Here is a 21,704-nt window from a genome sequence, read left to right as displayed (position 1 = left end):
TAAAGCCTTCTGAGGCAGAAGTGGGAAGGTTAATACATGTTTCTTAATTTGTATGATTCCAAATACTCATAAATCCTTGTACTAGCTCCCAGGCTAAATTTGGTTGAATTCACTGATTCCCATTTGATTGAGACAAAATTCTACATCCATAAGAAAAATATTACGAGCTTTTCCCACACCTTTTTTTTTTTTTTTTTTCAGAAAAATGACAACTTCATAAAAATCAAACTAACAGCACATAAAAGGGTATGTCTCATATGATTCTGCTAATAATTGGTCTCCAAATAAGTTGTGATAAAAACACCAAAAAATAACTAAAATTAATAAACTGATAACACAAGCAGTTATGGGGCATTTAAAAGCTTCATTGGTCCTATGCAGCTTAGTGTTGTCTGATAGCAGGTTCCTATAAAAAGAAAAGAGTAAGTTTGACTCACTACAGACCAATTATTAAAAAGAGGGTGTCCAGGAAAACCTAAAAATGTCTTTTTAATCAGCTGAATTTTCTGTTACCCCAAAAAACATTTGTGATGGAGAAGCAGGTTTGGAGAGGAAGAAAAGACTTACACAGATGGGTAAACTGGTTATACACTCACAGCAGACATGTTGTCTTTTTGGTTTGAATACAGAGGGTAGCAGTTCCATTCCTGGACACAGGCAGATAGCTTCTGAAGAATTTAAAAGTTAGATCTCCTGAATTTTTAAAAATTTTTTACTTGGCGTACCAGAAAAAAATAGCTCATTTGGTTTTACGTTTCACTACAGGGTAAAAGAAAGATGGTTCAATTATAGATTTCAATTTTTTATGGACAGAAAAGACATTCTATTTAATTGTAACAGGGACATCTCAAAGATAGATTATAAACTTTATAATATTTTATCAGTGCTTATTTGTTTACTTTGGAACTATTAACAAACTTATCTTTTATTTTAAAATACATGTATTTTTGATTAAGTCTTGCCCAAGTGGATTCCACAGAAAAATGTACTAACACTGTAGAATATTTGACAATATGGAACAATAAAATATACAATAAAATAAAATATTATAAACTTCACTTTTAAAGAGAAATTCTACAAAAGGATTGTATCTTTTAAACACACTGCCTACGTCTTGAATCAATGGATAAAGCTATTAGCAAATTTATTTTATCATCTTAAGAACTGTGCTTTAATTGCAACACTGAGAGTTGTTTTTCTAATATAATTTCTCCACTTTAAAACCAAATTTAATCATTGCTGTTTAAAGATGGAAAACTTGGGGGGGTGGAGTTCCTAATTGCTAATAGCTGATATCAGTAGGAACTTCACTAATTTAGAAGTGCCTCTTTTGTTTCAATAGGTTTATTGCAGCAAACAGTGTTTAAAATCATTCACCTGTAATTATTTTTGTTAAAAAAAGAAAATGTTTTTGCTACTCTGCAGTGATTTTCAAAACAAAATGCACATGCATCATCAGTATTTAGGACTGTAGGTTTTAATTGCACAGAGGAAAATAACATTAAGAATTCAGTAGGCACACCTTCAGGTTGCTGTATCTTTCTCTTACAATTGCAGATATTGGTCATTATCTTTGGGGTTTACAGAGTGTGAAGATGAAGATAAGTCCCATACTCTGTGCACTTAAGGGGTATTTATCATTGGCTTCAAAGGGGGTTTTTCCAGTATAATGTAGCACTCCCCTCTTTTCATTCTGGTTTGTCATCATTATTTTATCAGGCTGATCCTTGCTCTCTAAATCTGAACACTGCCTGAGCTATTTCAATTTAGTTGTTTTGCAGAAGCACAGCAATGTTCTTCAGTCTTTTTCCTTTGAAAGAAAGAACAGTTTAGCCCTCTAAATAAATCACAGTGTAACAGCCAAATCCTTCATCTTATAACATCTGTATTTTGGCCAAAGTGAAAAACAGTGTCTCGGTTTTGATCTGTGATATTTGGTGTCAACTTGACCCACCTTTTTAAAAAATAATAACAAACACCTAGAATTTCTGTCCTTTAAAAAGTCAGCTATGGCTGAAAGTTTGTTAGCTATTTCATTGTGATCATTCTTCCTGTAGGTAACTTCTGGAGTACATTTTTATACACCCTTCACGCTAACGAATGGTCGGTAAATTGTTACAGTCCAGTAACGGCTGTATTTGCTGCAAACACAGGCTGGCAGTGTCAATGCAGTGCTTGAATAGCTGTTAATTACTAAGCCTTTATAAAGTATTATTTATCTGAAATACTGAAATTGAAGTATTTTAACTTGTAATGGTTAGGAGGAATGAAAAATAAACTGAACAGTGTCCTTTTCTCCCGCTGCAGAGAATTTCTTAAACTGAATGATACATTCAGCGCAAGTCTGATCACTTGGAGTTACATCCACAGTATAAATTTACACCTAAAGGTCCCATTTCTCCCATCTACCCTGCTGAAAAAATAGGAAATTTCTTTCTGTTTACTCTTCTAAACAGGGTCAAGTTCCTAGCTCTGTTTTTGAAATTTAGTGTTAAAGAAAAGTCAGTTGCTGACCACTCCTTACGATATTTTTGTGTTTCGTGTGCCTGGAAATGGTTTCCAGAATTAGCTCCTTCATCATTTTTCCATAGATCAAGGTGAGGCTGGCAGGCCTGGAGTTCCTTGGGTCCTTCTTAACCTTTTTGAGGATAGGAGTGACATTTGTTTGTTTTTTTTCCCTTAAGTGCATTTCTGCAAGTGAGTGTATTAGAATTGCTCTGGGTTAAAACTGCAGTAAGAAGGAAACATAATTATTAGGAATTCATTTTTTGGAAAGAAAAACCTTAATTAATAAGAAAATGCACAGAGTTTTCCCAAAACACAAAGAATTTTTCTTAAATGCAAAACTGAGTAGTCTTTGCCAGCAATCTGAAAGAAATCAAATGGGTGAGGAAATCATCCACATAAGAACTAGATGCTTATGTCACTTTTTAGTAAAAATCAAATTCAAGGTATTTCTTTTAAAGAGATATGTTGGTCTGTGTTTAATAATGTAATTATTATAAAAAAGTTCAAGATATGTACAGTAATAGGAAATGTCAATAGACATATCAAAATCTTTTTCCCAAGTGGAAGGAAGGCAACAAAGTAAACTATGTACAGTATTCTCGTTCAGCCTGAATTTGAGTAGATTTATATTAATAAATGAGTGTTTATTATCATTATTTTTTCATTTTAAATGCTTCTTTTCTAACAGGAAAACTTATGGTAGATCTGAAACACATATAATCTGTAATGCAAATGTCTATTTTGGTCTTTATTTCAATTGTCATCAAACACTGTAATTTTCATCTTTGCATTAAGACCCTGGTATCTAATCTGTGGAACAGAAAGCTTGTGGATATCATACTTTTTCAAGTTGACAGATTTTTAATACAACTACGTAAAACTTAAAACTGTACAGATGTGACCACAAGCCAAGCAGAATTTGAAACAAAAAAGGGAAACCAAATAACAGACTGTTTATCCACCCAGCAGTAGGGCCATGACTCCTGTATTTGGTGCAATGATCCACCAAATCTTCATGCAGCCAGTACAGGAGAAGCTGGGTGAAGTGAGCAACCTTTATGGGAGTCCAGGAAAGGACAATCCCACCCTGATCACAGGCATATTAAAGCAGGTATGGCATTCTCTAGCACAATAGTATTCCACATACAAGTTTGAGATTGCTTACACAGATAAGGCAGACACACATAAGAAGAATCTTTTTATATACTGACTATTATCTCTAAGGAGAAGCTGAGTGATGTGTTAGATGCTGGCACATACTTTCTCCCTCCTTATCACGCACACTTTTTTACAATCAGCATACACTGCTGGAGACAATATGGCAGAAATCTATAATATTTAAATGTTTTACAGCCTGAGGAAAATCTGATCATCTTGTCTGCCTTCTCAAATGACAAAGGCCACATAATTTCATCTAATAAATCCAGAATTAACATTTGAATTTATGGTTGAAGTAAACACATCTTCTAGCAAGATGTCTGTTTTCATTCCCTTCACAAGTTAAGTAGATTAAGGCAAAAAATGGAGCATATGCTGTAACAATATCACGCTGTACATCATTTATGGGTAGTGTGCATATGAGGGTATGCCGTGTGTAAAATTCTCAGTGTTTAAATTGAACACATTAGAAGTCTCTGGAAATCCCTGAAAGTCTGGTGAGCTTCCCACATAACTTCTTACACCAGTTTTTTGGCTTTGTAGGGATTTCACAGGCTTCTTTCTGTTCTGACAAAATATTGGATTTTAATAAGGTTTTGTTTATCTTAGAAATGCCATTTTGTTAATTGTGACACTTAGCTGTTTTGCCTTTCTTCTAATCTGTGATCATTAAGAGCTCCTCATGCACCATAATCAGTACTGCCCTTCCATTAAAGCCTTTAGAAGAGTAGCTGAAAGAACAAGGGGTGATTATACATCAGGCATGTTTCCTTCTCTGTCTTGTATGATTTCAAGGCTTTATTAATCTCTTTAGGACATTCAGAATAAAATCCTGAACCAAATAAAGCCATGAGGGTTTTAACAAAATTGAGATTTATTAAGGAAGGAGATGGACCACTGGAAGATGTTAACAGTGTTAACTGGAGAAAAGCGTAACAGGTCTAAGCTGGAATGCTGCTAAGGCTTGTCTTGATTGGTCTCCTTCATGTCACTAAAAGAAAGTGAACTACCATGAGCATGCTCTGATGAACTTACCTGTCTCCCCTCTGCCTCTTGCAGCTATCAAATCTGTGAGAGTTTCTGGAAGCAAATACCTTCTTTTGAGGGTGCTTCTGCTGTGAATTTCTTTCTCATCCATGCAAGCATTGATGAGCGCTGCTGTAGGAGCAGTAGCCCCCACGTTACCCCTGGGTGCCTCTGCAGTCCACTTGTGTCCATACCTCAGAAATACAACCTGAAATCCTAGTGCAGGCACCAAGTCTCCCCAGAGCAGTGCTTTCTGGTGGCATTGAACTATTAAAGTCTTCATCCTCTGTATAATTTTAAGTTCTTTTGAAAGTATTATACAAATGTTGCTCCTCGTCCTTTTTCCATATCTTATTTTTGAGCAAGCAGATCACAGCTCAAGTCTGTCTACCCTTTCTCCTAAATTATTGACCATGACTTTACATAGTAAATTGCACTGGCTACAAATGTTTGCTTGAACATAATTCATGACAGAGTTTAAAGAGACAGAGCTTACATATCATTTTCTCAGTTAGTAAACAACTGATGTTAATTTTGGCATTTCTCAGCTTCCGAGTGCTTAGTTTTGATAAGATGGTGTTCTTTTCAATACTTAGTCCATTTAAATAATTTTCTTATTAAAAAAAAGGCAGCAAAACTTGCACTGAAAGTTAAAACACATCCTGCAAAATCCTACTGACCCTCCTTTCTCTGAAAGACCCTGACTAGTCTGCATTGGAAACCAGAGCAACAGCATCCTCTGCCACCACATCCCCCAGGTGACAGTAGTCACGGTAGGGATGATACACACTTCTGCCATTTCCCATGCAGGGAGAATAGTGTAGCTGGGATGAGGCACGGGATGGCAGATGCATTCTTGGGCTGGTGGCAAGAGTTAGGAAGAAACAGAACATGCTCTGTGGAAATCTTCACTCTGCTGTGTTTAGGTCAAACAAGGAATTACCAAATTTGGGCTTTTCTCTTTTTTCATATGCACAGTAAAAAGGAAGATACCAGAGACCTTGTTGTTTTGATTCTAGACCTTAGTGAAATGCTTGCTGAAAAAACTAAGTTAAACACGAGCAGGATTTTTTTTAGCCTTATTCTAATGAATAGTATCAATGAATGGAAAAAAAAAAAAAAATCAAGCCTTGAGCAGATGCTTGGAGTGGAAATTGTACTGAAAATTGAGTTTAGCAAATGTATAAGTGACTGAAAACATGCTCCTAACAATAGACTTTTTAGGAACCTTGTTGTCAATTTGTAAGTCCTAGATCAAGTAATTTAGCTTCAGAGTGATGCTTTCCCTTTTCCTGTTGTTACAATTTTTCTTATTCTTTCTGATTTCATTGTGTTGTTTTGGCCTCATAAACATTCCTCAACTGTTTGTTTTGCCTCAATTGTAACCATTTCTTGGGCTTATTTGATCTTTTAAAAAAGAATTATCTGCCTCACAAGAAGACTGAGAAGATAAGCAACTAAATATATGGAACACATAACATAAGTTTAAATTCTGATGGTTGGGGAATTGTCCTGTAAATGTCTGTCAAAATGACTGTGGTGTTAGTTAAAACTGGTAAAGCTGGATCATTGGCTTCTTTAATAGCTTTACTAGCATAGAGTTTTCTCCTGCTTTCCCTATATTGTAAGGTCATTAATGAATCGTTATCTATTGCTAGTAATTACTGATCTCTTGAGAATATTGGTTTAATTATATAGGAATCATAAGTGGAAGATACAGTTACATATTCTAAAATGTAGGTAGTAGTACCTTGGTGTATTACGGCTTTAAAGGATCGGGGGTTTTTTTTGTAGATTTTAATTGCTAAGTGTGCCTGGTAAAATATGAATTATTGTATTACCACATGTGATAAAAGGTATACTATTGTGAGTTTCACAGTCTGCAGGTGTAACAGATGTAAGGCAAGATTAACAGGACAGAACAATAATTAAAACACAGACAGCCATCTCAAAAAAAAAAAAAAAAAAAAAGGGGGAGAAACAAAAAGAAAAGGTTTATCATGTGCAAGGCAATTATTAGGGGTGTCTTAAATTCTCTGCAAATACTTGTAAAAGCAATAAAAATGTGTTAGTTTGAAAGACAGCTTTTCAGTGTGGACACTTAGTTAAGGAATTAAGATTTTTTTTTTATGAATATAAAAGCTGAGTGAAGTCCTGCCATATGGCAGCATGGTTCATAGGCAATAGGGCCCTCAGTTTATAGATGCTGTGAGCTAAACATTGCTGAGAAAAATAAGAGAGCCGTTAGTATATATGCATTTACAACAGTATGAATTGCTTACTCCCTTTAAGACAGGAAGGTTCAAATAATTAACGGCAATATTATGGTTGCAAAAGGAAGTCCAGTTGTTCTTCAGCAGCCTACATCTGTGAAACGTGATACCTCTGGGGAATGAGATTTAATTTTCCCAAGAGAAAATATAAAAGCAGGAGAAAAAAAGAGAATGACTTCTGCTTGAGCAGAATAAACCTGCATCTACAAACGATTAACACTGCATAATGAAGTAGTAAAGAAGCAAAAGAGATTTCTAATAAAGGACTAATAACAAATCCCATTACACCATGGTGTATTTTTTTTCTCTTGAAGTGCATTAGACTCTTAGCAGGGCTTTTGAATGAGACTTGGGTGGTTGCAAGCAAAGTCAGCTCAAACGTTTCAAGCTTTGCTGAGATTTCTCGCCTAACAGTTTCTGTTACTTGAAAGTTGTGGTTTTACAAGTGGGAGGAGTTGCTAATGCTGGTAATGGGCTTCACGCAGAGTTTGGGTAAAGTTTGTGTCACCACAGGGTAATAGTTTCCTGTAGGCTGGGCACTGCAGGGAAATGTGACACTATGGCACAATCCCTTAGGTAGAATAGACATGGTATTAAATGCACTAACTAAGCCTTGCTTTTGTGTAACAGTTCTGATTTCTTTTTCTGAGGTCTCAAAACAAGTCCTCATAGGAAAGGGGCTTGATCACAGAGGGAAATATGGAGTTTTGTTGTAGCTAATATTGGGACTTCTGTAATTACTGTACTAACATAAAAAGTTACAAGACCTTAGAACATAAATGTTTGAGAGTGAAATGATGTTGTCTTTTGAAATCACGTATTTTGACTTTTAGAAGGGAACATATCTTGCAAGGAAAAGATTCTATGTAGTGATCTCTAAATCTGTATGTGGATATTTTTGTGGATTGTGCATATGGTTCCAGTGGCATGGGGAACAAAAGTTTAGTGAACAAAACCTTCACTCACAACAGTCCCTTTGAATTTCTTCTATTTATAAGGGACTGTCTTTTTGTACAGATTGTTACTATCTTCAAAGCTTGTGCTAGACTGATATGCCGGAATTTATTTGTCCAGTATCTTTAAACTGGAATCAGGAAAAAAAAATAAAAACAAAATCCCAGATGCCTTAAACCAACAATGAGTTCTGGAACAAAAGTGGTTAAACATGAATTCTTACGAGTGAAACTAATCTTGAACAAGAAAATTCTAGTTGCCTTTTTAGAAATTTTTGTGAGTTTTAAAGAATGACTTAATTTGCTTAGCAGAAATTTGCAATCAATCTTTTCTTGCCACTGAATAAACAGATTCCACATGCGTAGCTATTTGCATATCCCAGCTAAAAATGTAATTCATTATTTTTAAGTCCATTTCGTAATAACTATTTCAGGATTAATGTTACTAACTATTCTTTAGCTCATTCAAATGTGACCTTAGATAATCCTACCTAAAAAGATACAAAGCTAGTGGGTCTGTTCTGAAATAGGGAAGTGCCTTTCCTGAGGTCACCAAGTAAGTCAGTGTAAGAGTCAGAACTAGAAATGAGAAATCTAGAGAAACAGTTTTCTTCTACTGCATCTCAAGCTTCCAGCCTCAAGCAAATATTGCATTTAATATGACAAATTTTCACATTTTGCTAGGTATGAAAAGAGCACAGAGATGAACAGGAATTAACAGTATAGTCTACATACAGATTATCACTAAATCTGGTAAAGATTTAAATTAGATTTAATGAAAATAGCATCCATAGTATATTTTACATAAATACTGTCATCTATAACAGGAAGAAAGCCCCTTCACGGTAACTGTGACCTGGTCCATTTTAGTTGCTGTTCAGCATCCACTTCTGAACTGGCTTTTGCTTGACTGGGCTTTTCAGGGCTTCCCATAAACTACTGGCTTCACACTCCTGTTTTTCCTGTTCCAGGCTGTTCTTGCATAACATTTTCTCCCGTTCATCTTAGGTCACTATCACATTAAATGCTCAAAAATGTGGTGTATGGGATTGATGCATTATGTCCTTTGACGGTCACCCACATAATAATATTAGTCAGTGAAGCTTCTACAGTCTCTAATGTATAATTTCTTTGATGTATATGCAGTAACATTTCCACAAATACATTTAGTTAAGTCATTATCACAGATCTTGATGCTTTGCAGAATTTTCTGGTAAAATGTTTAGGACTGTAGTTTATCCTGGGATATGTGTCCTGACTTTACCATGCTTGGTAAAATGGAGAAATACAATTCATAACTTTCCCCTTTTTTTTCAGGCGATGGGTAAGGCTCCTGTTTGGACGTGAATTTCCTCTTCAGGATCTTCTGGTTGTCTGGGATGCTCTATTTGCTGACAGTATCACCCTGAATTTAGTTGACTACATTTTTGTAGCCATGTTGTTGTATATCAGAGATGCCTGTAAGTATCAGCTGTCTTACAAATTTTTTTAAAGAATGCAAACCTATTCTCTGAAAGAAAAAGGGACCTTAAAAATGCTTAATTTCATTGTGACTTATTTAACATATTGAAAATCGTTCCAAATACTAGGAGAGGAGCTATTTATTATCAGACATGGCCTGCTGTATTTATGAAACAAATTGTATCTTGGAGTTAAATGCAGGTTTGTTTTGTGAGTAGTTCTGTGTTTTTACAGGGAGCTGCAGATTTCATGTGTTCTGAGTGATACAGGCAAGTATAGAGCTCCACCTTCCGACCAAGCTCATGAATTGAGTAAAGCTTCCCTGTGACACTTGAAATATTTTTATCCTGTCCCCCCGTGAGAAAGGAGAAAATGAACAAGACAATGACTCACAATTTTTGAAGAGATACCTTGAATAAAACACAAAGATGAGTAGCAATTACTGAATATGTTTATTCAGTGCAAGTGTAGCATTTTAATAAAATTATTTTATTTAAGTTCAGTACATCTGAAATTTGTGCACAGGTGAATTTTTATAATTTAGTGATGACCAATAATATTAAGCTGGGACAAACACGCAATCAAGAAAATTTTGTTAGCTTATATAATTGTAAATGGGAGGAGAAAGATCTTTAATGATAATTGAGGTATTTATTTCTGTCCTATCAGATTCTGCAAAAAATTCTGTATGCAACTGATGCCACAAAGTATGCATTTCACAGCAAGATGTATGGCTGTCATTAAGTATATGAATTCTATAGCAAGTTATTCAGAGTTAAGTATATACCATCTGTAAGCTTTAGGTTATAACAAGGTCACATATTTGACACAATTTTGTATTCTAGGACATAGGAAGTTTTCAACATCTGTGGTTCCTATTTTAGGGCCCAGTCTTGAAAATATAATGTGGTACTTTACACGTACATGTTGTTCCACTGCCTGCCTTCATGTGTTTTTTAATTACTTTTTAATAAACATACAGAATATAGAGCTACCTTTCATTCCTTTCAAAAAATTGGACATTTAATTCTGGTCAGAGGTGTCAAAATTAATGCTGATGTTTCAGGATGATCTGATTTCAGGTCATTATGTTTTGCAGTCTAAATCTTGCTTGTTTATATGCAGTAAACTGAAGTAATTTAAAATTTTTGGTAGAGATATACTCTGAAGAGTCATGTAAGAAAGTTTCTTAGCATCAGTATTTTATTTTGTGTCATTGCTTACCTTTAAAAAAACAGCACATTAGAACTGTGCTTCTAAGAAGCCTCTCTCTTCTTGGGGAGGAAAGTTGTTCTGCCTTTTTTTCTTCTGATATGTGTTGCTGAGGTACAGGTATCAGTATGACTTAATAAAAATGTGAGCTAAAAATATGTTCCAGGCTTTTGTATGAAATGAGTCTCCCTCTTTTCTCTGAACTTCCCAGGCTTAGTAAATAGAGTAGTAAATAGCTTTGCAGTGTAGTACATTTACCCAAATGAGAGGCAAAGTCATCTCATCAGGACAGCGAATACTTCATATTTTGACTGTTTCTCTAATAAGTAACTTCTTGTTCTACAGCTGGACCTAGTTAGTTACTCTAAGCATAATAGAATGGGGAAGCAAAATAAGTCGTAAGTACTGTAAAGCTGAATCTATTTTTCCAAAGTCAAGCTCAAGCCATAACAATTTCCACAGTTCTTGATTACATAAAAAACCTTTTGTCATATATCTGTTAAAGAAACTTTTCTGGTTTTTTTCATGTTTTTTATTGCTGATAACATTTGAGCTTTGAACAGAGTTCAAATTTGTAGTAATTTTAAAAATAATTTCAAATAAACTAAGTATAAAAGCTTCTCTTTACTTGGTGAAAGGAAACATAAGCTCAAAACATCCAATGGTGATAATCATCTTTAATTTAAATAAACCATCGGGAAATTTTTAGTTCAGAAACTTCGAAACAATAAGAACAATAATAAAGCTCCTATGATATTCTGTTATAAAAATGTCAAATATAACCAATTATAATAATACAGTACTCAAAGCATTTGAAAGTTTAGAAATTGTGCTGATTCTTTTATAACAACACATTTGGGGATGGGTGAAAGTTGCTGGTTTGAGAATTGATGAATTTTTTTTCTCTGCTATATTATGATGTTCTCAAGGACGTGATTTTAAGAAAGTCTTATTTCTGCTGTATTTCTCATTTTTATTTTAGTTTTGAAATCCTCTGTTGTTGAAACAATATATTATGCAAGAAGAAGGAAACATTTAGATTATCAGATTATTGCTTATATATTTTAGAGATTGTAGATACATAATCATGTACACAGCCATTCTGTAAACTGCTCTGTTCAGTTTTACATCTGTATCCAAGCAGATCTTGTTCTGTGGAGTGATAATCCTCACATGCCAAGTGTAGAGTTGTGTACCAGTGTAGCTGTTTTAATAATTTTCTATGTTTCTTTGGAAAAATTCTTGCAATTTTTTTTTTTTAATCTGTCAAATCAGAAGCATGAGTATTTGCTTGTTTCACCAGTGTGAATATACATGCAGATGCAGTTGTTGATAAAATCAGAATGGAGAGAAGGATGTGATGCAAAAATAGATGTATTTTATCTACTTCCTTCCAAGGAGGACAAGAATGAACAAACCTGGAAGACCTGTCTATATTTTGCATAGTAAATTAATGCCATTATTGCACCAGGGGCTAATTTTGACTGATCAGTATTAGTATATTTTTATCTTATTTCCATTTGAGGAGTAGGTATGGCTATTGTTAGAATTTAGTTTTTCATGTCTAAAAGCACTGTGAATATTTTGAAAGAAATATAGGAGCCATAGTTTCTTGTTAGAGGAACTGGTTGGCTATTTTTATTATAGTGCAAGATGTTCATTTGTCTATGTTTAACTCAATTTAGGGGTTACTAAGGAGAACATGACCATGTGTAAAGCAGCAGGGGGGAGTAATCCCACCCTTCCAGGGTTATGAACTAATCTGGACACAGGATCAGTGACATCAAATATTAAACTTTTAGGAAATTAAATGTATCAGAAAATTTGGACTTTGTTGAGGACACTACTGTGAATTTTCAGGTTTTCCACCCCATTACTGATGTTTGTATCCAGGGGTGGTTATTGGACCAACAGAGAAAGGTCAGTCTCTTCTACAGCAGAAGTGAGAAGGCAATTTGATGTTCCTCTGGGCACTGAATTACAATATTAATAAAAGGACAGTAAGATTGTTTTCTTTACGGAGAGGAGTCTTTCTCTTCCTTTCCCTAGAAATGCCAGTAGCATTCTTCTTTGGGGAAGTGAGAACTTGCGGTTCACAGTAGAAATTGGATCCAGATGTGACTCTCACTAAGCCAATGAGAGAAGGAAAAGCACAGCTGAAGAGCCACCAAGTTTTTTACAAGGCAGCTGCTCACATCAGCTACAACTGAGACTGGATTTTTGTATTTCACAGAATCTCCTTCCAGAAATTTCATCCTACAGATTATTCTTAGATATCCATTAACACCAATAGGCATATGCAGTTTTGGTTTACTGCTCTTTATCATGAATTTTTAAAGAAATTGCCCCTCTGTTGTATACTATTTCACATTTTGTCCTGAAGAGACAAGAATCATAGAGTGGTTTGGATTGGAAGGGACCTTCAAGGATTATCTAGACCAATCCTCTGGCATGGGCAGAGACATATTCCACTAGAGCAGATTGCCCATCCAACCTGACCTGGAGCACTTCCAGGGGCATCTGCAACATCTATGGTCAACCTGTGCCAGTGATTCACCGCCCTCACAGTAAAGAATTTCTCCCTTATGTCCAATCTACATCTACCCTCTTTCAGTTTAAATATGTGGGGGAAATCCTGAAGAGAAAAAAAACCCATATATAAAGGTTTAAAAAAAAACCATATAAAAGTTAGCAGGTCTTCCTTTAAAGTGCTGGAATTTTTTTTTACTTTCTGGATAATAAAGGTTAAGTCTGCACCATTAAAATAAATTAGGTTTTTTTTACATGTTTAGTTTTCTCTGTATCTGTGAGACAGCAAAGAACTGATCCAGGAAAAATAAAGAAAATATACTTTTAATCCATTTTGCATTGCAGAATAGAACACATACTTATTTGTTTAAAAGAGAAACACATTTGTGTTACTGTCTATCATTTATAAAACTATTTAGCATTTAATATCAATATTCAGTGGTTTTATTTGCTTTGGTAAAAAGGCATCATGATCACAACTGCAGTCCAGTATCTTAAATTTGATTTACGTATGAGAGTTTGATTGGGTATGTTCTGTGTGGTGCTCATATTAAACTCTGAAAGAACTCTGACGGAGGCCATTGTATTGTGTTCATTATGCCAGCTTTGTGACTTCAAGAAGAAAAAGCAGGTACCTGAATATGAACAAGAAAAACAAAGGGTAGGAAAAAGAACAGGCAGAACAGATAAAGAGTGAGTAGGATAAGTGAGTGCTTTACAAATGAAAGCAGATGTATGAAATTACAAGCTGTCGGATCAGCAACGGAAATGAAGATGATAAAGTGGTTCCTTACACAGATTATAATTATTCATTTTGCCCAGTCCTGCATCTTTTCCCCATAATCCTCTTGTTGAGGGAGGTAAGGTGCAGGAGGATATGAGGCTTATTCACATGAAAGAAAAGAAAGTAAACCGTTTAAATTTCTCTGTCCACAAAACTGCCCTTTATTTTGCTTTTTGTTGATTCAAAATATTTTTGTATTTGCAAAATCCCGATTAATTAAAGGTATTTCTTACTACAGCTAAAGTTCCCAGAATAATAAAGTTTGTTAGAAATTTATTTACAATTACTATTGTTGGAGGCTGTCTTTATGTTGCAGAGTGGAGGCATCATTAACAGGCATTGCTTTGACAGCTGTGGCAGATGGATTGCCTGGATTTAGATGCTGCAAAAGAAATGAAGTAGTTTACATAGACCTGCTTGAAAAGATGTCTTTAATAATTGCACTCATAATTAGATTGATTTGGGAAGGAAAGAAAAAAAAACAGAAGATGACAACAACAAGCAAAAAGCTGTAGAGAATGCTTACATAGATTCAGAGAAAAACAGATTAGAACAAAATTATAAAATTTAGCATAGCATGCTGAAAATTTTCTTGAATAAATGAAAAAATCTAAGAAAGTTAATTGTGTACTATATTTTTTAGTATTTATGAAATTAAAATCTAGTCTTTTCCTTTTTTCCTGAATATTTTGTGAAGTTTCTGATTTAAAAGAAAACGAGTTGTTGAAAAATTTTACATGTGCATAGGTATCTGAGTGCGTTTATGTATGCAAATATGTATTTAAGAACAACAAAAAATATATTTCAGCAAAAACTCATCAGAGTGGGGCAAACGTATCATAAAGCCATAAATGCAAATTATCACATTTAAATGTGGAGGAGAGTCTGAAAAGTCCATGTCCCTTCTGCAGTATAGGACAAGTTCTTCAAGCTTTGCTGATGGTATTGCCCTGAGCTCCACTGACTGGGGAAGGCTTCAGGGGCACAAGCTTTGGAGGTCTGAATTGAGGCATCTGAATCTGGAGCTAACATAAATGTCTATGACATAGAGTCATAGTTTTAGAACTCTCCTTAATTATACTGGACCAAGCGCAGTCACGAGGCTTGATTATGTATATATCCTTTTACTCTGAGCTCTGCTTGAGTTCTGAGACCATGTGGGAAAAGACAGCCAAATCTGAACTGTAATGAATTTACTGAGAAAAGGACTGTTTTGGAATATCAAAGACATTAATATTTTCTCTCTCTCTCTCTCTCTCTCTCTCTCTTTTATTTTCATTTTAATTCTAGTGATTTCAAGTAATTATCAGACCTGTTTGGGACTTCTTATGCATTATCCACCTATTGGAGATGTTCACTCCCTTATCCTAAGAGCACTTTTTCTACGAGATCCAAAGGTGAGATGCTCGATCTGTTAATACAAAAAGTAAATCACTGTAATAAAATGTTCTAAATGCTATGAAGTTAATAACAATCTACATTTTGGAAACTAAATGGTAGTTTCAAGTTTCTTCTCACCTGACAAAAGAGCTGAAGGAAAGATTTGGAAACAGAGTGGAAACAAGTTCCTTTACTCTTCAAAGGACACTTTGCTAAAGTTATCCAGGAGCTCTGGTAACTGCAAATGTACTCTTTAGAATAACTTTGCTTAGTATTCTGCACAGACATCTTTAAGCATAAAGTATACTTTTCATGTACAAACAGTCATGTTACTATTTAAGACCTAGTAAGCTGTATAGAAAGCATCATGCAATTTCATCTGAAAGACCTTTTTTATGGGATTTCTGGGATTAATCACTGTTAATCCTTAAAGCACTACCCCTGCCCAATATATAATGGTTATGTGATGGTTTCTGATTAAAAAAAAGAGAATGATGTTACAGCCTGTAAAAATTCACATGTATAAAATGTATAAGTTCATAAATTTCATGCCACATATTACTAGCATGCAGTTTCTGATGTACTCATCTGTTGAAAAAAAGAAACCTCCTCCTGTTCTAAAACAGCATGTGTATACATGTGGGTATAATATACAGGAAACACTCACTATATAGTGGATAAAGTGCTTGAGATGAAGCTGTACACAGTAATCTTTGCATACTCAGATCTCTGGCAGATAGCAGAATTTGTGCTCCTGGTTTTGAACTGTCTTTGTACATGTCCCATTAGTAGGTTGCCAGTGTAAAGTCTGATTTCCCCTCATCTTCTTGATGCACAACATCTTTGAAAGCAAGATTCATCACTTCTGAACTCTGACTGCCTTCTGCAAAATTTCATTCAGTACCAGTGTTTACACTTTTATGGATTAAGAAAAAAATTGTCTCTTTGTTTTTCTATATCAGTTTTTTGCAGAAATCTGCATCCTTATAGTTGCTTTTTTCATTCCTCTCAGGCACAAAGATTTCTTTCATGATGAGAAGTAAAGTGTATCTTCTTTTCGGTGTTTAAGAAAGTTTCTAACGTTAGATCTCAGGAATCTTTCTTAAGATTTTGGCAGCAGTCTGTGAAATCAAACTGCCCAGCATTTATTTATGTACTTTCATAGCAAAACAAGATAGAAATATTTTTTAAAAGAAAGATACAAAGGGAGGAAAATTTTGCTCAGTTATACATCTGAATTCAATATGTAATCTGTCATTTATTGAAGAGATTTGTTAAACAATAAACTGATTACTAATTATTCATGTATCTCTGAGACGTGCCAGGCAGCGTACAAGATACCCTACCAGCTGAAGGGGGCAAAAATTAACCACCAACTTCCCACAAAGAGCCTTAATCACTATTCCATTCCTTATGCTCTTGTGTCCAACAGAATGAAGTTGTCAGGCTGATAAGGCCTTGGTGTCCTATTAATTAACATTCTCTGGTGGGCCTTGAACACCTTTCAGATAAATACTGGATGTAGTTCTACCATGTCTTTCATGTAGTTCTCCCTTTGCTCAGGTGAATTAGTGCTTGAAACATTTTGATGCAAAGAGTGGTAGTTGCTTTGTCAATTTAAATGTGATAAAATGCAATTGTTTCTCATTAATGAGCTGAACTTTTCTGCTTGGAAAATACTCTGAAGGTTGAGAAGTTCTGATTTCCAGAGAATGAAGAGCCTGAGGGACTTGCAGCCACCTCTAATTGTATACTGGGTCTATGTGTTGAGGCTGAATAAACAGATCAGGACTTCTTTTCTTTAGAAGTAAAACTGTTCTAAAGGATCATTCTAAAACTAAAACATTTCTCCTGCACTGAGAAATAAATTTATTTTCAAGGCTATAATTTGAGTACCTGCTTCTTACCTTTTCCTAGGTGTGACTTTCCATTTCACTTAGGTGTCTGTAAGCATTGTTCAGTCTCTTTTTGCCATATATCTGAAATAGAAGTCTTGGTGTTCTGTAAGACCTATGCACAAACATTTACAAGTGCGTCAACATTTTTCATGAAAAGGAATGAAAGGGAAGACTCAACAAGGCATCATGGGTGCTGTAGGAGTCCAAAGTCAGTGCACAGATTATATACAAAAATAAGTGGGAAAATTATGATACTTTTTTTTTGCTAGTTGCGTAGAAATAATTCAGTTTGCCCTTATTCTCTATGCAGATAGAAGGAGATTGGAAGAAATGACAGAGATTTTAGTCTGTAGTGCCACTTATAAGTGGTGATTAACAAATCCAGTGCTTAATTATTTTGCTTCCTTCTTTGATGTTTTCCTGTGCGTTTCTCCATCACAAGCTTCTGGTTTCTAATAGGAAATTACATTTGGTTCAGTGCAATTTTATCTCACCTTATCCAGGGCCGAGTTTTTCTGCATGGCATTTCTTCCAAGAATTTGCTTGGGTTTTAATATGTGAAATCAGAGAACTCTTCTTTGAGAGACTGTTACATGGTTCAGTGGCTTATTTCATTATTTGTTGAACATACCAAGAATGTTTAGTGTTGTTCCAAATATCTGAGAGAGGCTTGCTTTCTGCTCCTTGGAGCTTTAAATTTCAGCTTGACAAGAAATGAAGTTTAGAAGTCAATGGCCAGTTGGAAACAGGAATCTACCTCTTGCAGGTTTGCTAATATGTATGTTGTCTCCCATATTATTTTTGCAGCTAGGAAAATACCAAGTCATCTTACAGAGGGGAGGTTGTGGGGTATTTGGACTAAGAAAGGTTGGAGGTAGGTGGATAAAGCCAAAAGGTTCTTAAGGAACAATCTTGTCATAAATGGTGAAGTTGTTTTCAGATATAGCTTTTCCATCTGTAACTTCCAATTCTGGAGATAACCTGGGTTTGTAAAAATGAAAACATCTATTATTTTTTATCTTTCCTTGCTCTGACATAACAGGTATTTCCTTCTCACTTTTTGTCATATAGTCTACCAGGAGAGTTAAACTTAGGCTTGATGAACCTGTTGAATTTTGTTTGCCTCTTTTCACTGCAGTCATCACTGGGAGAGCAACCTAAATATCAGAAGAAAGCTGTACTTAAGAGATGGAGGGCATTTTTTTCTTAAAGATGGACAAGTACAATATCCTGATCTTTTGTGAAATCAAACCTTACCAGAAGCCTTAGCATTATTCAGTATTAACAATAATATGAGAAGTAATTAGTACTTGCCATTAACCTAACGCTTGCAGCAGCTCTCCTGTTCACTTTGCGAACCCCAGTTGGCAGTTGAGAGAACATTTTAGATAGCACATCCCTGATATTTTTCAGTGCCACAGAAGAGAAATACACATCTCTGTAATAGCTGAAAACAAGTTAATGCACCTGTCTCTGAGGGGGGGGCCTGAGAGATGCTAATTTTACTGGCATGAGTATGGATCAATGCAGAATAATTGAATTTCAGCCTTTTTCTGCATTTGGCTAGCTCCGCTTCCTAGGAAAACATGGAATGAAAAGCTCAAATCAGTGTTGTTGTCTTTCCATAGGGTGATAAAGTTAACCTGCTTAGCAGAGTATTTGTTTCACATTTCTAATCTTTGAACAGATAATTGCCTCAATTATTTATATTAAAGTAACTTCTATGCACTTACAGCCCTTCTTAATATAACAGTAGAGCTTCTTATGGAAGAATGGGCTATTAAAATTGTATATATGTGAAATGAAAAAATAAGGGAAGGTTCTTTTATGTATATCCAAAAACATATACTGAAGGTGTGTGTCTGCATATTTAATACACCTCAAGTGGCTCATTTTCTTCAGTTTTTTTCCTTATCAAAACCATTGAGCACTGTTAATTTTCACAGCAAAGGCAGCAAAATTAAGAAGTAGAGATATGGAGATAGGGCATTGGAAAAATATAAAGTGATTAAAAAACATACTTCTAACTAGAGTTGTTCAAATAAAAAAAAAAATTTAAAAACCCAATTAGAAACAAAAGTCATAGAAAATGTGAACATATTGTGTTCCTTAAATAACCAGATGTTCTTTACTTCCTGAAGGCAGCCAGGGCTAGGAATAAAAGGTTTAAAACTATTGTTTTAAGTTAACTGTGAATTTTGAAAATCTGTTTTCACCCTTTAGCGAATAAAATTCTAATACAGCAACATAAGCAAAGTAATTTTCATCTTTGGGTGTTCTTATTTGTATGTTGTTCTATGTTGAAATGTTAACCTTATCACAATGACTTATTAGAAAACTAAAACACTACATCGAGTATTACAGTTTTGCACCGCATACTAAGAACCTGACAACTGTCCTTTGTCTGAAAGCTTTCTGTATTTATTCTTGTTTTTTCTCTAAAATAGGTTTGCTTTCAGATTTTTTAGCATGGTGAGTTGTCCCATTCATTGAGCAAACTAGTTAGGAGCCTAGTTCAGTGGAGACTATCATAAGCTATCAATTACAAAAAAAAAAAAAAGAAAGAATGTGCTTGGTTGACGGAAATTAATTTGTTGCTTTTGCTAATAATATTATAGCTACTGCTGCTGATATTTTCTCAACGTTGTATTTTAGCTATTTGCTGACATTGAAGATGGCTATATTATAATATTCTAGCTAATTCCATGGAGAAGCATACATGACATTTCAAAGAAGTCATATTAGTTCATCATGACTGAAATTACAGGTACTGCCAGAAAACTTAAGCAATAAAATATGGTCATGATCACTCATAGAAGGAATAGTTGGAAAAATATGCATTCTAGCTTTTAACACTATTCACTATCTGAGCAATGTGTGACAAGGGGAAAACACATTGCTGAAATGTTGAACCAAACTCTTTGTACATTTATTTTCAGCTGAATTTTCTTCTTAAGTAGCTGCCACCGTCTCATAGTTTTCTCCAAGCTGGTTTCATGTGCCTGAAAGGCTGTTGAGTTTCACTTTCTTCTTCTTCAGATAAATTCTTTTCTATACACTCATTAACTGAGGTGCCGCTGCAGAGCTGCAACTGTCCTTTGAACGCTGCCGTTATGTCAGTATTGTTGTTTTGCCGTTTGTGGCAGGAGAAAAGCAGGTTTGGGGTTGTTTTGTTTGTTTGTTAGCATTGTGTGTGCAATCTGGCATTAATTACCTCTCTTTAATGACCATATTGCAGCCAATCAGAAGTTGGGATCTGGCTCTGCTCTGGCATTAGCAGCTCATTAATTTGTACCTCCACACAGAGGTACTGCTGGGGTGCGGGTCCACTTCGTTACAGGGGTACCAGCAAGGGGGAGGGAGACTCTGAACAAACATTTTTGCTTTTTAATTTTTGATCATGAAGAATGTGACTGATATTTCAGGAGCAATAACACACTGGGGGGGGGGGGGGGGGGGGGGAGGAGGGGTAGGCGCCTGAAATGTAAGTTATCAGGAAGCTGGGATAATGGATATCCTAGTGCAGAGAGTTGCCTGACTGAGTAAGGTCACCTGTACTTTAAAGGAGAGTTACCTTTACATGGGATACTATTGATAAAGGAAATGAGGTTTTCCAAAAAAGCTAACTACACATCTCTTCATCTGGGAGAAAAGGACTTAGAAGAAACAAAAAACAAATGCATTTACTTTTAGTGATTCACAGAGAACTTCTATTTGCCTTAATTTCTGAAAGTTTAAGATCTTACATATTCAAGGAAAGGTAGATAGATTTTTGTGGACACAAATGTGGCACCATTCTCAACTTGACCTCTGCCTTTATAACCACATTCAATTCCTTGTAGTGAACTCAAGCATTTTGATGTTCTAACATCCCCATTTGCAAATACAGTGAGGTTAGATGTAATATAAACAACCTCACTTTAAATAAATTAATGTTTTTTCTGTAACTGCATGCTAAGCTTTTTAATGGTGGTCATGATACTAACTCTTTGTTTATGTTCATGTTCTTAAAATGAGAAACTTGTATTTTCAAATGAAATAGTCTATGCTTTGTTTTAAGAATTATTGATTTAAATATTCAGTTATTGTGTTTCATTAATAGAATAAGGTATGACAGGCGGCTAAGATTTTAATGATAAATTACTTGGAATAACCATGTTGCCATAGTACCACATAAAAATAGTAAGTGTACCATGAATTAGAAATCTGCTTCATTTTTGTACATTTGTTTCAACACCTTCTTTCCCAGTGCACCTATGCATTTTAGAATACAAAAAGGCTACATGGTCAATATTTGTGATACAATAGCTTTGTTATCTCTCACAAAGTTCATTGCAATCTCTCCACTGGTGCATTAACTGTTTAATCAACCCACCCATAAAATAGTCATCCTCAATATATATCCTGTATGTCACAAGCGATATTTTCCCAAAAAAAAAACTTGGAAAGTGGTTGATTAGTCATCTAGTCAAGACTTTTCAAATGAGAAACCTTTCAAAGTCCTTCTCATTCTGCAGCACCA

At 35.0% G+C, this 21,704-nt stretch overlaps 1 protein-coding gene across 3 annotated transcripts in view; it reads left to right on the top strand.

Annotated features, from left to right (window-relative positions):
- TBC1D5 (TBC1 domain family member 5) overlaps positions 1-21,704 on the top strand; it is a 315,146-nt gene that overhangs the window by 228,564 nt on the left and 64,878 nt on the right. For all 3 annotated transcript variants that reach the window (XM_058831805.1, XM_058831806.1, XM_058831807.1), the window contains exons 16-17: positions 9,236-9,378; positions 15,195-15,301. In XM_058831805.1, coding sequence (XP_058687788.1) covers positions 9,236-9,378; positions 15,195-15,301 — 250 coding nt within the window. The remainder of the gene's footprint in view (positions 1-9,235; positions 9,379-15,194; positions 15,302-21,704) is intronic.

Source organism: Poecile atricapillus, chromosome 2 (genome assembly GCF_030490865.1).
Source record: "Poecile atricapillus isolate bPoeAtr1 chromosome 2, bPoeAtr1.hap1, whole genome shotgun sequence".
NCBI lineage: Eukaryota > Metazoa > Chordata > Aves > Passeriformes > Paridae > Poecile > Poecile atricapillus.
This window is presented reverse-complemented; position numbering and strand designations above follow the sequence as displayed.